General features: G+C 45.5%; 1 protein-coding gene across 1 annotated transcript in view; it reads right to left on the bottom strand.

The window, feature by feature from the left end:
- Positions 1-5,571: 5,571 nt before the first annotated feature.
- The window catches only part of LOC101653256 (protein SCO1 homolog, mitochondrial), a 14,790-nt gene continuing 6,276 nt past the window's right edge, over positions 5,572-14,085 (bottom strand). The window contains exons 5-6 of the mRNA XM_004709346.3: positions 11,441-11,556; positions 5,572-6,391 (exon numbers count right to left, since the gene is read on the bottom strand). Coding sequence (XP_004709403.2) covers positions 6,257-6,391; positions 11,441-11,556 — 251 coding nt within the window. The 3' untranslated portion in view covers positions 5,572-6,256. The remainder of the gene's footprint in view (positions 6,392-11,440; positions 11,557-14,085) is intronic.

The raw sequence follows: 14,085 nt of genomic DNA, 5'->3' as shown, positions 1-14,085 counted from the left end.
GATATGCAAGACTGGTGGTTTTTAATATGCCCTGCTCTCTATTTAACAGAGATACTCATCTGCTCTATGTCAGGGGCCATTAGACTTGTGACTATCTGTATGTTCCTTTTTAAAAAATTTTATGTTTCTCTATGGAGGGAAGGAGGCAAGGGGAGGTGAATGGTGAGCCAATAATGATGGGAACAGGGGAATAGTAAGTGTTCTAAAATTGATGGCGAGGAGGGTGTGCTTTTTGGTCATGTTTGACCAATCAAATTGTATTTGAGAAGAATTAATGAGAGGTAAACGATGGGTAAACATGATAGTGGGAAGAGGAGGAAAATAAGAAAAGGAGGAAAGAAGGAAAAAAATATTTACAAATATATGTGTATTTGTTTATATATGTATATATGAGCAACACTATGTATATAAATGCAACAAAGAAGCATAGACTTTGGGCCTCTACTTAAATCTTAACTCAGTACAAGAATGGTTTCTTCTAATAATGTGGCATTGTATGATACATTCCTGACATGGTCGCTGAAGACCAAAATGGGTGCATAAGCAAATGTGAAGAAAGCTGATGGTGCCTGGCTATTAAAAGATATAGCGTCTGGGGTCTTAAAGGCTTGTAGTTAACCAAGCAGCCATATAGCTGGGAAGCAACAAAGCCCACATGGAAGAAGCACACCAGCCTGGGTGATCATGAGGTGTCGATGGGAAGAGGTATCAGAAGTTCAAAAACAAGCAACCAAATTGGTGAGAAGGTGCGTGGATATAGTGGAGACCCAAAACCCACCTGTAAGATCATTGGACAATCCCTCTCAGAAGGGCTACATGGAAGGGATGATAAGTCCAGGGTGCAGCAAAGCACTGATGAAACATATAACTAGCCTCTAGTTCTTTAAAATTTCCTCCCCTTACTGTTATGGTTTTCATTTGTTTTACCCCATTAATCATGTCTGATTTACGTATGTTCATTTGTATATTTAAGATGGTTGGGCACATGAAAGCCAAGCTGGAGAACCCTTAGAAACAATGACAGGAGGAATGGTGCCCTGAGGGCATGGCAGTATGTGTGTGTGGGGATCTGATAGTACTGATGACGGTTATTACCCTACTTGATAGACCAATAGAATTGTATGTGGATGGAGATATTGGATTGTGTAAGATACAGCGACAAACAAATAATTAGAGGGAGTAAAAAAGTGTTCCTGGAGTGTATGGTGTTAGAGGGACAGGATAAAATAGAGGTGATATCAAGGAGTTCAAGAAGAAAACGTTTTGAATATGATTGTGGTAGCAATTGTACAATACTGTGTGATGTGACTGAACTATGGAATATTATATCTGTAAGAGCTCCCAATAAAATGATTCATTAAAAAAAATTATAGAAAAAAAGAAAGAAAACAAAATAGCCGGTCATCAGAAACAAAACCCGTGAACAGAAACAAATCAGTCTGAACCAGGACCCAAAGTAACGCAGCCATTACTTCTACGTGATTTCACTTAACCCAAATACCAGCCCTGCAGGACTAGTAGAGTGAGGGGTTACCCACACCCACCACCACCAAACCAGAATTTCCCACCCCTCCAAGCTATGTATTGTTTTTACAAAACAACCTCATCACCTTCAAAGTATTCTCCATTACATTTATCAAATCTGTGATTCCATTCTTGGAAACATTTTTCAAACTCATCTCCCTCATTTTTTTCTCCACTTCTACATCGTTAAATCGCTCTTCTTTCGTGCCCTTCTTCATTGGCAGAAACAAGAAGTCACACGGAGCGAGGTCAGGTGAGTAAGGTGCATGAGGCATGCTTTTTTTTTTTGCCAAAAACTGGCTCATTGAGATGGTTGTGTAAGCAGGTGCATTGTAACGGTGGCAAAACCTGTCCCGACTGCTACAAATCAGGCTTTTTTAGTTTGTTTGTTTTTATTTTTTTTTAAATCGTTTTATTAGGGGCTCATACAACTCTTATACAAATCAGGCCTTTTTGTTGCACATTGTTACACAATTTTTTCAGGACCTTTAAATACGAAAAAGCTTGATTAACAGTCTGGGTTGGGGAAACAAGCTCCAAATGCACTATATCCCCTTCACCTAAAAAAAGAACAAACCCCCAAAAAACCCCAAATGAGCATCATCTTGACCTTTGATTTCACTTAACTAGCTTCTGGGGGGAAAGGTGACGATGGCGTCTTCCACTGGCTTGATTGATGTTTGCTTTCAGGGTCATAAGAATAGCACCATGTCTCCTCACCAGTAATGACCTTGGGGGGAAAGTCTGGGTCCCTTTGGAGCTGTTCTTTCAAAGCACGGCAGGTTTCCACTTGACGCTCCTGTTCCTGGTCAGGCAGAACCCAATACACAGATTTCACAGTGGCCCTTTTCATTCCCAAATCTTCTGTTAAAATTTGCTGAACTGAGTTCCAAGATAGTCCAGATAACTTCTCCATCTCTTTAATGGTCGATTGTCGGTCTTCAAGCACAAGTGCATGAATTTTGTCAGTATTTTCATCTCATTGGGAAGTTGACGGACATTCAGAACATCTGTCATCAATTGACATTGCACATTTTTATATAGAGAAAACCACTCATACACGTTTTTCCCTTAGCTGTGTTCAAAAGCACAACAGTTCCTATGGCATTTTCCCCCAGCAGGGAACAAAATTTCCCAGCCGCACACTGTTCTCTTCAATCAGCCATAGAACAAACAAACAAACAACAACAAAAAACGAGGTTTGAGTGAAATTGCTTTTACGAGAAAATTCACTGTGACCAGAGAAACTTCCTAGGTGACGCCACTGTGTGCGCTAACACGGAGTGCGTTGCTCCATACTCACCTAGCAGGAAAAATGCGTACCACAAAACCTCTGCCCAGTGGAGCCTTTTCCTGTTGTTTTTTTGGTACCCCATTGTGTACATGGCAAAACCAAGTAACTGCTTGGGGATAATGAATGATTTGGACATTTTTTATTTCTTTTAACTTTACATTTGAAAGCAATAGAAGTTATGTTTAAATCTCTCAGGCCAAGGCATTTATAATTATCAATCATTTTGCTGGGCTGACACTGGCCTCCCAGTGCTCATTAGACTGGTACTGGGTACATCTCAGCTCTTCCACAGAAGGTAACCTCTGCCTCATGAACAGCTAGATACAGGGAACACTTGTATGCTTACTGAACTGACAAATTCCTCTACATTTTCAAATAAACGAATAAAAAAACCAGCCCACTGCTCTCAAATCAACTGTAACCCCTGACGGCTTGATGAGGGTTTCCAAGGCTGTACATCTTTATGGGAGTAGCCAGGAGTGGCAGGTGGGTTTGAACTGCTAGCCTTACAGTTAGCAGCCCAACTCATAATCTATTAGGCCACCAGGGCTCCATCATTTTCTAATAAGCACACGGTGTTTTTTAAAGAATCCGAGTCCAGTGAACACACGGCACATGCAGGTACCTTCTCCAAGAGGCTGCCCTGCTCCTGATTCCAAGTTTCCAGTCTGATAAGCTGACACAGCACATGGCAAATCCCCTCCATCCACCTACTCCATTTTGGACTGGACACAATAGTTACCACAAGCACGCTGCCAGTGGGACAGACGGAGTTATGTGGGCTGCTGGTCAGAAATCAAACCAATCTGTCACCGAGTCCATTCTGATGCATAGAGACCCTGAAGGGCAGGGTAGAACTGCCCCAGTGGGGTTCTGAGATTGTAACTCTCTATGGGAGTAGAGAGCCTCATCTTGCTCCTGTGGAGCAACTGGTGGTTTCGAACTGCTGACCTGGTTACCAGTACATGTAAACAGGACACCAGTAGGGCTCCTTGCTGGTCAGAGGGAAGGACTTAAATCTTACTGCCCCTGAACTGTCCCCTCATCCATACACAGGGATTTGAACTCTGAGGTCCTCTTCCCTGCCTTTGACATCCTGACTAAGCTCTTTAAACCTGACACTGGAATGAAGCGGAATCAACCATGTCTCAAAAGCTGCCGTTCCCGTGTTAGACCATGACAGATGCTCTAACCGGCAACAGCTGAGCATGAAGCTTGAGCGGGACTGAGCGCCAGCTTGCTGCCAAGTGGGCCACCCAAATGCTGTGTGGCTTAAAACAGACCATCTTTTCTAATGCTGATCACTGCCCACGTGGACCATTTCTCTACTAAGTTCTCCACCTTCTCGAGAAGGTGCTTGGGAAAAAGTCATTCCAAACCAGCAACTTCTGAATTGTTGCTGTTCTTAAACCAAATCTCGTACTTATTTAGAAAGCTACCTAAGAAAGGGAAGGGTTAGCAACAGCTTACGAATTCCCTCTCCGTTTGTACTTCCATAAGGAGCCCTGGTGGCACACTTGGTTAAGTAAGTGTTGGATGGCTAACCACAAGGCCGGTGGTACAAGCCCACCAGCTGGTCCTAATGAGAAAAAGGGAGGCTGTCTGCTCCTGTAAAGATTTAGCTTTAGAAACTCCCTGCAGCAGTGTTTCCAAAAGTGGCTGTTACTGCCCCCATTTTGGAGGCGCTGGGATGATCCAGAGAGGGTGCATTATTATGGGCAATAGTACATTTTTAATTGCCAGGAGGCACTGGGTAATTTTCTGCTGAAAAGGGGACAGGGGGCCAGTAAGTCTGGGAACTTACGATCTGTAGCTAGGGTCACTGAGAGTTGGAGTCAACTAGATGCAGTAGGCTTGGTTTGACCTTGATAAAGCCAGTTGCCATTTAGTGCATTTCACTCGTGGTGGCCCCACGTGCTGCAGCGATCTGCTCCCAAGAATCTTCAGGGTTGTGACTTGCCAAGAGCAGAAGGTCAAGCCTTTCTTCCAAGGTGCCTGAGTTGAACCACACCAACAACCTCTCAGTGAGTGGCCAAGTGCCGAGCTGTTTTCTTTCCCCAGGTTTAATGTTAAATATGGAGAAACGAAGTTGAAAACTGGAAGGCAGGTGAGAATCTGTGGGTGTGAAACAAAGGGATGTGCAACGAGAATCAGCTGAATGACCAGGCAGCAGGTAGTGAGAAACCGCCAGAGATCTCTGCTCTATGGCGTACAGGGTTACGTGTTGGGCTGTTCACCACCAAGTCAGCTGTTCTAAACTACCAGCTGCTACACGGGAGAAAGATGAGGCTTTCTAGTTTTGTAAGTTAGCCTCAGAAACCCATAGTGCAGTTCTACTCTATCCTATAGGGTCAATAACGAGTTGGAAATGACTCCATGGCAGTGAGTTTGAAGCTGTGGAAATGGTGGTAAAGTCAAGCCCAGCTACCCAGAAAGGTTACCAGAAAGGTTAAATTGAGCAACGGAAGCCAAGCTTCATTTCATCACCCAAGAACACTTCCTAGAATGGCTAAGTGTGGGCTCAGGACTTCGTAACTGACCCCAGGGGAGATCGGTCAAGCCTGCCCTCACTTAAGATTAAAACCTGATTTCGCCACAGAACACTGCCTGCAGGCCAGCATCCAAGTCACCTGGGAAAGTCTGTTGGGAATGTGGGTCTCCATGTCTCAGCCCAGAATTAATTAATCTAACTGCATTTTCCCCAGCACTCCTGAGAGCTACATGCCCCCTAGAAAGAATACGTGTGCCCGAGGTATAAAACCACACAACTTTATTGGGTCCACAAGGGTGAAGCCCAGGATATTTGGGCAAGCACTCCACTTCACTCTCCTCATCAGTGGCCACTTGGAGGTAGCCTGCAAGTCACTGAAAATCTGGCAAATCACTTAGCTAAAAACCACCCCCCCTAATCCGTGTTCCCTCCCCACCCCGCAGTCGTGTCAGAGCAGCCCTCACTGGCAGTGCAGGAGAGGCAGACTCGGCACTGACCCCGTTCACGGGGAAGATGACACTTAAAGCTTTTCCGCATCAAGTCTGAGTGGCAGGGTTAATTTGACTTTGCCACGCGAAAGCAGGGACACTGCAGAAATTACACGCTTGTCCAGGAAATCAGCCCCACACTCATTAAAAAAAAAAGTCGAAGACACAGAGCGGTAGCAGCCAGGACGTTGACGTGGGTGCACACACCAACGGGCCTCCTCCAGGCCTGTCCCACCCAGAGGCTGCTCCGCGTGGCCTCACGTCGCGTTCCCAGTGTGCCCAGCGTTCCAAGATGCTATCTTGGATGCAGGAGCCCAAGGGTAATGAGCTTCATGCCAAACATAGATGCGCTCGGAGTTTGAAGGCCGTTCTCGTACATTGCACACTGTTGGTTGGGGGGAGACAGAGCTTTTCTTTCTCTCCGGTGAGAGCAGCTCCCACTTGACCGGGCTGTGCCAGCTAGCTCTTCTTCCTCTGTTCCCTCATGTGGGCAGCGATGGAACCGGCTATTTCTATGGGCTTCTTGTTCTGGCCGAAATAATCTAGAAATGCACCGTCGGGGCCAATCAAGTACATGATTATCGTATGATCTACCTGCAAGAGGTGGGGACAAAAAAGACGAGGAGAATCAGCAGAACAGAACTTCATTCTCATCCCTGAATAAGCTTTAGAACGTCACGCTCATCCCTTACATCTCAGGTTACTTATGGGAGGAGCCACATCTACGGGAATAGCAAACGCACCGGGACAAATGATCGAAAATCTCCTGTGTTGCTGAAATCCACACTGGCGACTGCTTGAAATGCCAGCCAGCACATGGGGGTTCAGTCCTGAACGTCCTCCTCCACAGAATCTGAGGAGAGAATCTACCGTCTTAAGGGACTACAGTTCCTGGTTTTCATTAGTCAGTGCCTAGAAAACAGCTCACATTCCTGTGTAAAATACCTCTGAGGGTCCCTTAACCACACTGTAAAGAATCCCTTAACCATGGGATTCACAGTGATGGCAAGATATCACCTTTGATCGTAAGCTCTTGGGTGTAGTATTAAAGGGAAAGTTGAGAACCACTGCTCTCAATCCAAACAGTGTATGTAATCCTGATATTAGAAATGTAAACCAGCAGGCCCAGAAGAGTTTTCTTCTTCCCCTAAGAAAACCCCACTGAGTGATCCTATGGAGCAAGTCACCCCGGAGACTCCTAAGGAGCCATAACTGCTGAACCTCCCACAGAACCATCTTCAGTCACTGACACGTGCCTCGCCTGTACTTCAACTTAAGATTAGTCATCTTTCTTATTTTTTTCCTTGTTCCGATACTTCTATGCTTCCTCAGGAATCCATATGAAAAGGAGCAGTACATTCAGCACTTGAAGAAAGACCTTGGAATTTATTGCAGGCCTGATTGCCATTTGGCAGGACACAAAGCAAGAAGGGAATGTGAATGCACATACCAAAGGGGCGACACCCGCAAATATATCCAGGCACACATTATATGCCGGTGAGGTGACTATTTTTTATACACACACATTCATGGAGAGAGAGCAAATGGAAAGAACCACTTGCCTAGTCACATAAGAATGTACAGCTGGGGAGCGGAAGCAGCTGCTGGGTTAAGCTGCGTCTTGAAGTAATTTATGGGGGAGCAGGACGGTAGGGAGGGAGGGGCGGGTGGGAGAGGGCCCATGCTTTTCCACCCTTCTGATCTAAACATCAGAATCAAGTCATCACTAGTCGCTGTGCCTTACATCTCATTGTCCTATTCCTTTTCTTTCCTTCCTTCCTGTTTTCTTTGACAAACAGGATTGCAGTCAGTTGGGTTTATGTTGTGGGTATCGTTAATGTACATGACATGGGAGAGAGCCAGTGCTTTCTACTCCTGTGAAGAGGTACAGGCTCACAAACCTACAGGGGCACTTCTACCCCGTCTATACGGTTGAATGAGTCAGCAACCACTCAATGGCAGAGAATTTAATTTGGCTTTCAGAGTTTTAATATAAATGAAGGTCTACACAAGCAACCAATAAAAAAAACAAACGACGGTCTCAAAAACTCGGAAGTCAATGCCATCAAGTTGGTTCTGACCCATAATAACCCTACAGGACAGAGCAGAACCGTCTCTGTGGGGCCCCAACGCTGTGAAGTCTTATGAGAGCAGAAATCCCCGTCTTTCCCCCGTGAAACAGCTGGTGGATTTAAACAACTGATCTTGTGGTTCGTACTCAAATGCACAGCCCGCTACACCACCAGGGCCCCTTAAATGACGCTAATACATAAAGATATTTTTCTATCCACATCTGTCATCAAGCACTTCTCAGTATTCGTTTGGGTTAAAGTAGTGGTTCTCAACCTTCCTAATGCTGCGACCCTTTCAAACAGTTCCTCATGTTGTGGTGACCTCCCCAACCATAAAATTATTTTCGTTGCTACTTCATCACTGTAATTTTGCTACTGTTATGAATCGGGCGACCTCTGTGAAAAGGTCGTTCGACCCTCAAAGGGGTCACGACCCTCAGGATGAGAACCGCTGGGTTAAAGGATGAAGAAATCCTCATCTGTTTCAAGTATTAAGCATTTTGAAGTCCTAATAATTCCTAGCATAGAAAAGGAAAGTGGCATTTACTGACAAGTTCCACTTGTCACCTTGACCTGTGAGGTAGACATCACCTCCTTTATGAGGAATGGGCTGCAGAGCGCAGGAACAGGGCAAGTACAACTGCCCACCAGCAGACCGGCACCGCTTCCTCCAGAGGGGCTAGCAGCTGAGCGCTTTAACTACTGTATCACGCAGGGCATAAACAGTCACTTTTACAAAATGGTTAGTCATCTTGATGGTCAGGCTCTGGGTAGAAGATCAACTTCAAGTAGAATTTCTAACTTTAACAAAGTATTCCACTTTAAAAGTAGAGAACCCCACTGCCACTGAGTCTATTTGTAGGGACCGTACCTAAAGGGCCCTACCTAGGTAGCACTGCTCCCTAGGATTTCTGAGGCAGTCAGCCTCCTCTTTATCCCCAGGAGCCGCTGGTGGGTTCAAATGACTGACCTTGCAGCTAGCAGCCCAATGTGTAACCCACAATGCCAACGGGGGCTCCTTAAATGTTGACAGAATGGCCACATTGTCCTCTGGTGAGGACATAGCAATTCAACGAACAATGCAGGCAAGTGCCTGCTGCTCCCAATTCATGCTAACAGTCTAGTTCTACTTCTCTAAATCTGACCATCTTATCGAATTTTCTCACCTCTCCTGATCTAACAGGGGAACATGGCTGCCTGTTATATTTCTTACTGGAGGAAGCCGCTTTTCTTAACCCTGAAAGTCACTGGGGTTCTTTCTTCGAAGGTGTTTTCTAACGATGCACAGAGCCAGCTTTTCTGGCCTCTCGTGTGTCTCTCCCTTGGCGTGTGAAAGTGCTCGGTGAGTTCCAAGCGGGAAGGCAGCCTTTTGTTGCTGGGCTTTAAGGCTACGAAAACCTCAGCTTGCTTGCTCCGTGTGGGCTGTTCATGTTAATAGAAGTTTCACAATAGCACTGGTGAATGAGGTCTGTGACTGGCGGCAACTCGAGAAGCTGGAGCGTATCTCCCTCTGTTGGCAGATCGACAGCGTGCCTAGCAGAGAATTCCTCCGGGGTCTTAGGGCCAAGGTCACGTTCTTATGGTGGTGAGCCAGTTCTTTCTCCAAGAGGCCTGGGAGGGTCAAGAAGTCCCCACAAGACCTGTTTCGGATTTCAATTTCTAAAGCTAAAATATTCAACATCCACATTTTGAATCAACTGCAATACCTTGTAGCCAAGTAAACATCTCAATGCCCACACCTGGGATCCTTTCAGGTTTCTGGCATCTAGCGGGATCCATCTGGTCACAGGCTGACTCAACAGAAAAATGCTGCTTTCTTTTTGAGTCAAGACCAGTTGGTGCAGGCAGACAACCCAGTTGGAGACGTCAGTGTTTGAAACGAGAAGCCTGTAGGGTGCGGTGAGCACCACAGCTCAAACGTGAGACAAAGTGGTCCACCTTGTGGCCCTGGAGTTCCACACAGGGTCTTCGTCCCATTAAAAGGATGTTTGAAATTTGAGTTTTACAGGTTGTTTACGTAAAAAAAAATTTTTTTAATTTATAAAACTTCTCTTTGGACTTCAGGGTTAAGTGCTACCAGTACGAGATTAAGGGGTGTAACCTAGTTTATGACTGTTGAGTTAAAGCATTTAATAAAGCCCCTGTAAGACTGAGGTCACTAACAATTTGCACCCGCTCCCAAGACCATCGTGCGGTAAACACCACCTGCTAAGCTAACCCTCCATGGAAAGAGTACAAGAGTCGGACGGACGAGGGCTTCCCTTTGCTTGGCTCCTCTCTTGAGGAAGCTGCACCCCTGTTCCCCTCACTCACTCATCCCAGGGGGCTGGCGCAGCAGGAGGCCACAGGGAGGGCCCCGCCTGCCTGGCATGTAGGGCTTCTGGGAAGCCTATGAGTTTGGTGACAGGACAAGCGATGTTCTCTGGGTTCCGAGGTGCCCGAGGAGCCAGGCCGGGCGAGCGAGGCAGAGCTCCCGCATGACAGCAGCGAGGCTCCACTTCTCTGGGATCACTGGACGACTACAGCCACAGACCTGGCTCATTTCCTTCTCCACAACCAGCTGTGTGCTGATTAATCACATGCTCCAGCCAATATTCTAGAGAAACCAGAGTAACTGACACAACTGGAAATAAGAATTAAAAACAGACAATGTCAACGCAGTGCGACTGGGGGAAAATGTCCATATTCAGTAGGGAATCATGCAGATGGGGGTGCGTGTAGCCTTTGTTGATGCCTCAGTGTCACACCCCTGACAAGAAATGGGGATTCAGCTGAGGACTCCTGGGGAGTGCTGAGGAAATCAATGAAGTCACTTAATTGAAGAGCAACGGAAGGACGACCTAACTGAAGCGCTGTACGAGGCATGTGAGCAACACCGTGACTGTCTTCGGAGTCGATCTGACAGAAGACCACCACTCACAGCTGTCATCGATTTCCTCCTGGCCCACCACCTCCAGCCCACCCCACACTTGAGGTTGCCCAGGGCCGGAATCACCCCTCAAAAGGGTCCTGGGTTGTTGTTTCTCAATACTTTTCCCCAGCAGGGCACAGGGAAAACCAACATAGCGTTTTAAACTAAAATAACTTTGTCCAAAAAACGAGGGATTCTCTTTATTTCCAAGTTGGTGACTAAACATATTTTACTGAGTCTAAGACACTGCTAGGGCGCCTTGGTGGCGCTGTGCGCTAGGCATTGAATGGCTAACCCCAGGGTTGGTGATTCAAAGCTACTAGATAAAGAAGACGAGACAGGCTGCTCCCATAAAACGTTACAGTCTAGAAACCCTGGTACGCTGGCTGTGGTTAGAACTGACTCAATGCCATTGGTGTTGGTTGGGGTTGAGAAATATCTGCCACTTCAAAAACAACCGATTGCTACCTTATGGTAACAGGACTGTAATTAGCTAGATGAGGATCATTTTTTAAAAATGACTACTACTATTCTTTCAAATATGCTAAATTCCCAAGGACTTGGTAGTGATTTCCTGTGAAGGCCAGCAGTCACTTAGGGACCTCCTCATATCGAATCTGGGAGCGGGCCCACAGGCTGAGACTCTGCGCACGGACTTACTATGTAATCCTCGTCGTCATCTTTGGGGCCAGGGCTGTAGTACACTCGGTATGCTCTGGCCACTCGATCAATCTCCTCTTTTGTGCCAGTCAAGCCGACCAGTTTGGGAGAGAATTCTAAATAAAACAGGAGATGGACAATAAGAAATGAGGACCAAGGCAGGTCACCACCCCTACATCCCCAAACAGCACCCGTCAGAAAGCAGCCTTTCGGCACCTTTCCTTCCAAGTGCCCAGGGGGGTTCTGATGAGTCAAAGGAAAGAATAAGAAATCCACAAAGAACAAAGGAAAGTTTTCTTCGTAATAGATGAGCCAGACCATTTTATGATTACCTACTAAAGATGTGGAGGGAGTGCATCCCATTGATTTAAATCACAGTTTACATTATTTTACTTGTTTTTAAATACTGTTGTCTAGGAGTCCTGGTGGTGGAATGGTTATGCATTGGGCAATTAATTGCAAGGTCAGCAGTTTGAAGCCACTAGTCACTTCATGAAAAAAGGCAGGGTTTTGTACTCCCATAAAGAGTTACAGTCCTGGAAATCCAGAGAGGCAGTTCTACCCTGTCCTACCGATCACTGTAAGTCAGCAACAACTGGATGGCAGTGAGTTTTGGGGGATGTTATATGTTGTCTGCCTGAGATACGCTTGACACTACGATGAGGAGGTAAGCACTACAGGTTTTCATCGTATCGCATGGAGAAAAAGCTGGTTTCACAATTAGCTCAGACCGCCCACTCCCCAGAGTTGATTCGGACTCACAGCCAGCCTATACATCTCGTCTTTCACTTGTGGGATAGCTGGTAGGCTTGAACTGCTGGCCTTTCGGTTAGCAGTCCACCGCTTACCCAACAGCACCACCAGGGCTCCTACAAAGTTAAAACTGCTGCATCTCGCAGGAATCAGGACTTACTGTGACTTTTTGATAAAGACCTGGAGCTACTACTACTCATTCTTCCAACACAGCAATTACAGTTCAGACTGAGGGACATACCTGGTCTATACTTGGTGTGAAATGTTTGGAAGTTAGATAAGCAAGCTGATGGAAATCCCTTAAAATAGCTGTTCATCAGACTCCAAAAATGACTGTCTAATGTGTAACAGCAGTACCTTCTTTCAAAGGTCCAGAAGGCCCGTAGAAAGTTCCTTGTACTAAGTCATGCTAAAAGAGCAGTATAGCTTATCTTTCATTCAGTATACTAGGAGAGAAATAAAGCCCAAGTTGGGACACATCCAAATGTTTGCATGCTATTAAATTTCTGGAACTATAGTGTTTTTCTACATACCAATGTAAACATTTTAACTCCCCAAATGCAACTAACAATACTAAACCAAACTCACTGCCATCGAGTTGTTGCTTTCTCATAATGACAGGATAGAACTGCCCCTGTGAGTTTCTAAGACTGTAACTCTTACAGGAGTAGAAAGCCCCATTTTCCTCCTAAGGAGCAGCTGGTGGTTTTGAACTGTGCAGTTATCAGCCCAACTGGTAAGCACTATGCCAGCAGGGCTCCTGAAACTAATAGTTATGTTATTGATGTGATGGATGGATATTGGCTGAGAAACAGAGAATCCCAGAAAAATGTGCATGTATTTTTTATTGACTATGCCAAGGCACTTGTCTGTGTAGACAAGCGGTTCCCAACCTTCCTAATGCTGCAAACCTTTCATACAGTTCCTCATGTTGTGGTGACCCCCCAACCATAACATTATTTTCATTGCTACTTCATAACTGTAATTTTGCTACTGTTAGGAATCTGGTAACCCCTGTGAAAGGGTCGTTTGATCCCCAAAGGAGCCGCGACCCACAGGTTGAGAGTCGCTGGTGTAGACCATAAGAAACTGAGAAGAATGGGAATTCTAGAACACTTCGCTGTGCTCATGCAGAATTTGTACATGGATCAGAAGGCAGTTGTGTGAACAGAACAAGGGAATACTGCATGGTTTAAAAGCAGGAAAAGTGTGCATCAGGGCTGTATCCTCTCACCATATTTACTCAATCTGTATGCCGAGTAAACCATCAGAGAAGCTAGATTTTATGAAGAACATGGTATCAGGATTAGAGGGAGACTTATTAAGAACCTGCAATATGCAGATGATACACCCTTGCTTGCTAAAAGTGAGACTTAAAGTACTTGATGATAAAGATCAAGGACTGCAGTCTTCCCTACGGAGTAGACCTTAATATAAGAAAGATCAAAATTCTCCAGAGTGGACCAACAGGTAAAATCATGATAAATGGGGGAAGGTGGAAGTTGTCAAGGATTTTGTCTTGTTTGGCTCCACAATCAATGCTCATGAAAATAGCAGCCAAAGATCAAAAGACCAGTCGCATTGAGTAAATCTGCTGCAAAAGACCTCTTTAAAGTGTTAAAAAGCAAAGATGTTACTTTGAGGACTAAGGTGTGCCTGACCCAAGCCATATTTTCAATTGCCTGATATACATGTGAAAGCTGGACTTGAATAAAGAAGACTACAGAAGAATTGATGCATCTGAATGGTGGTGCTGGGAAGACTACGGAAAGTACCATGGACTGCTAAAAGAAGAACCCGATCTGTCTGGGAAGAAGTATGGCCAGAGTGCTCCTTAGCGGCAACGATGGTGAGACTTCATCTTACGTACTCTAGACATGTTTAATTACCAC

This window comes from Echinops telfairi, unplaced genomic scaffold (assembly GCF_000313985.2).
Source record: "Echinops telfairi isolate 266 unplaced genomic scaffold, ASM31398v2 ScPeMD7_2010;HRSCAF=2546, whole genome shotgun sequence".
Taxonomy (NCBI): Eukaryota; Metazoa; Chordata; class Mammalia; order Afrosoricida; family Tenrecidae; genus Echinops; species Echinops telfairi.
Note: the sequence above shows the minus strand (reverse complement) of the source record. Positions and strands in the feature narration are given on the sequence as shown.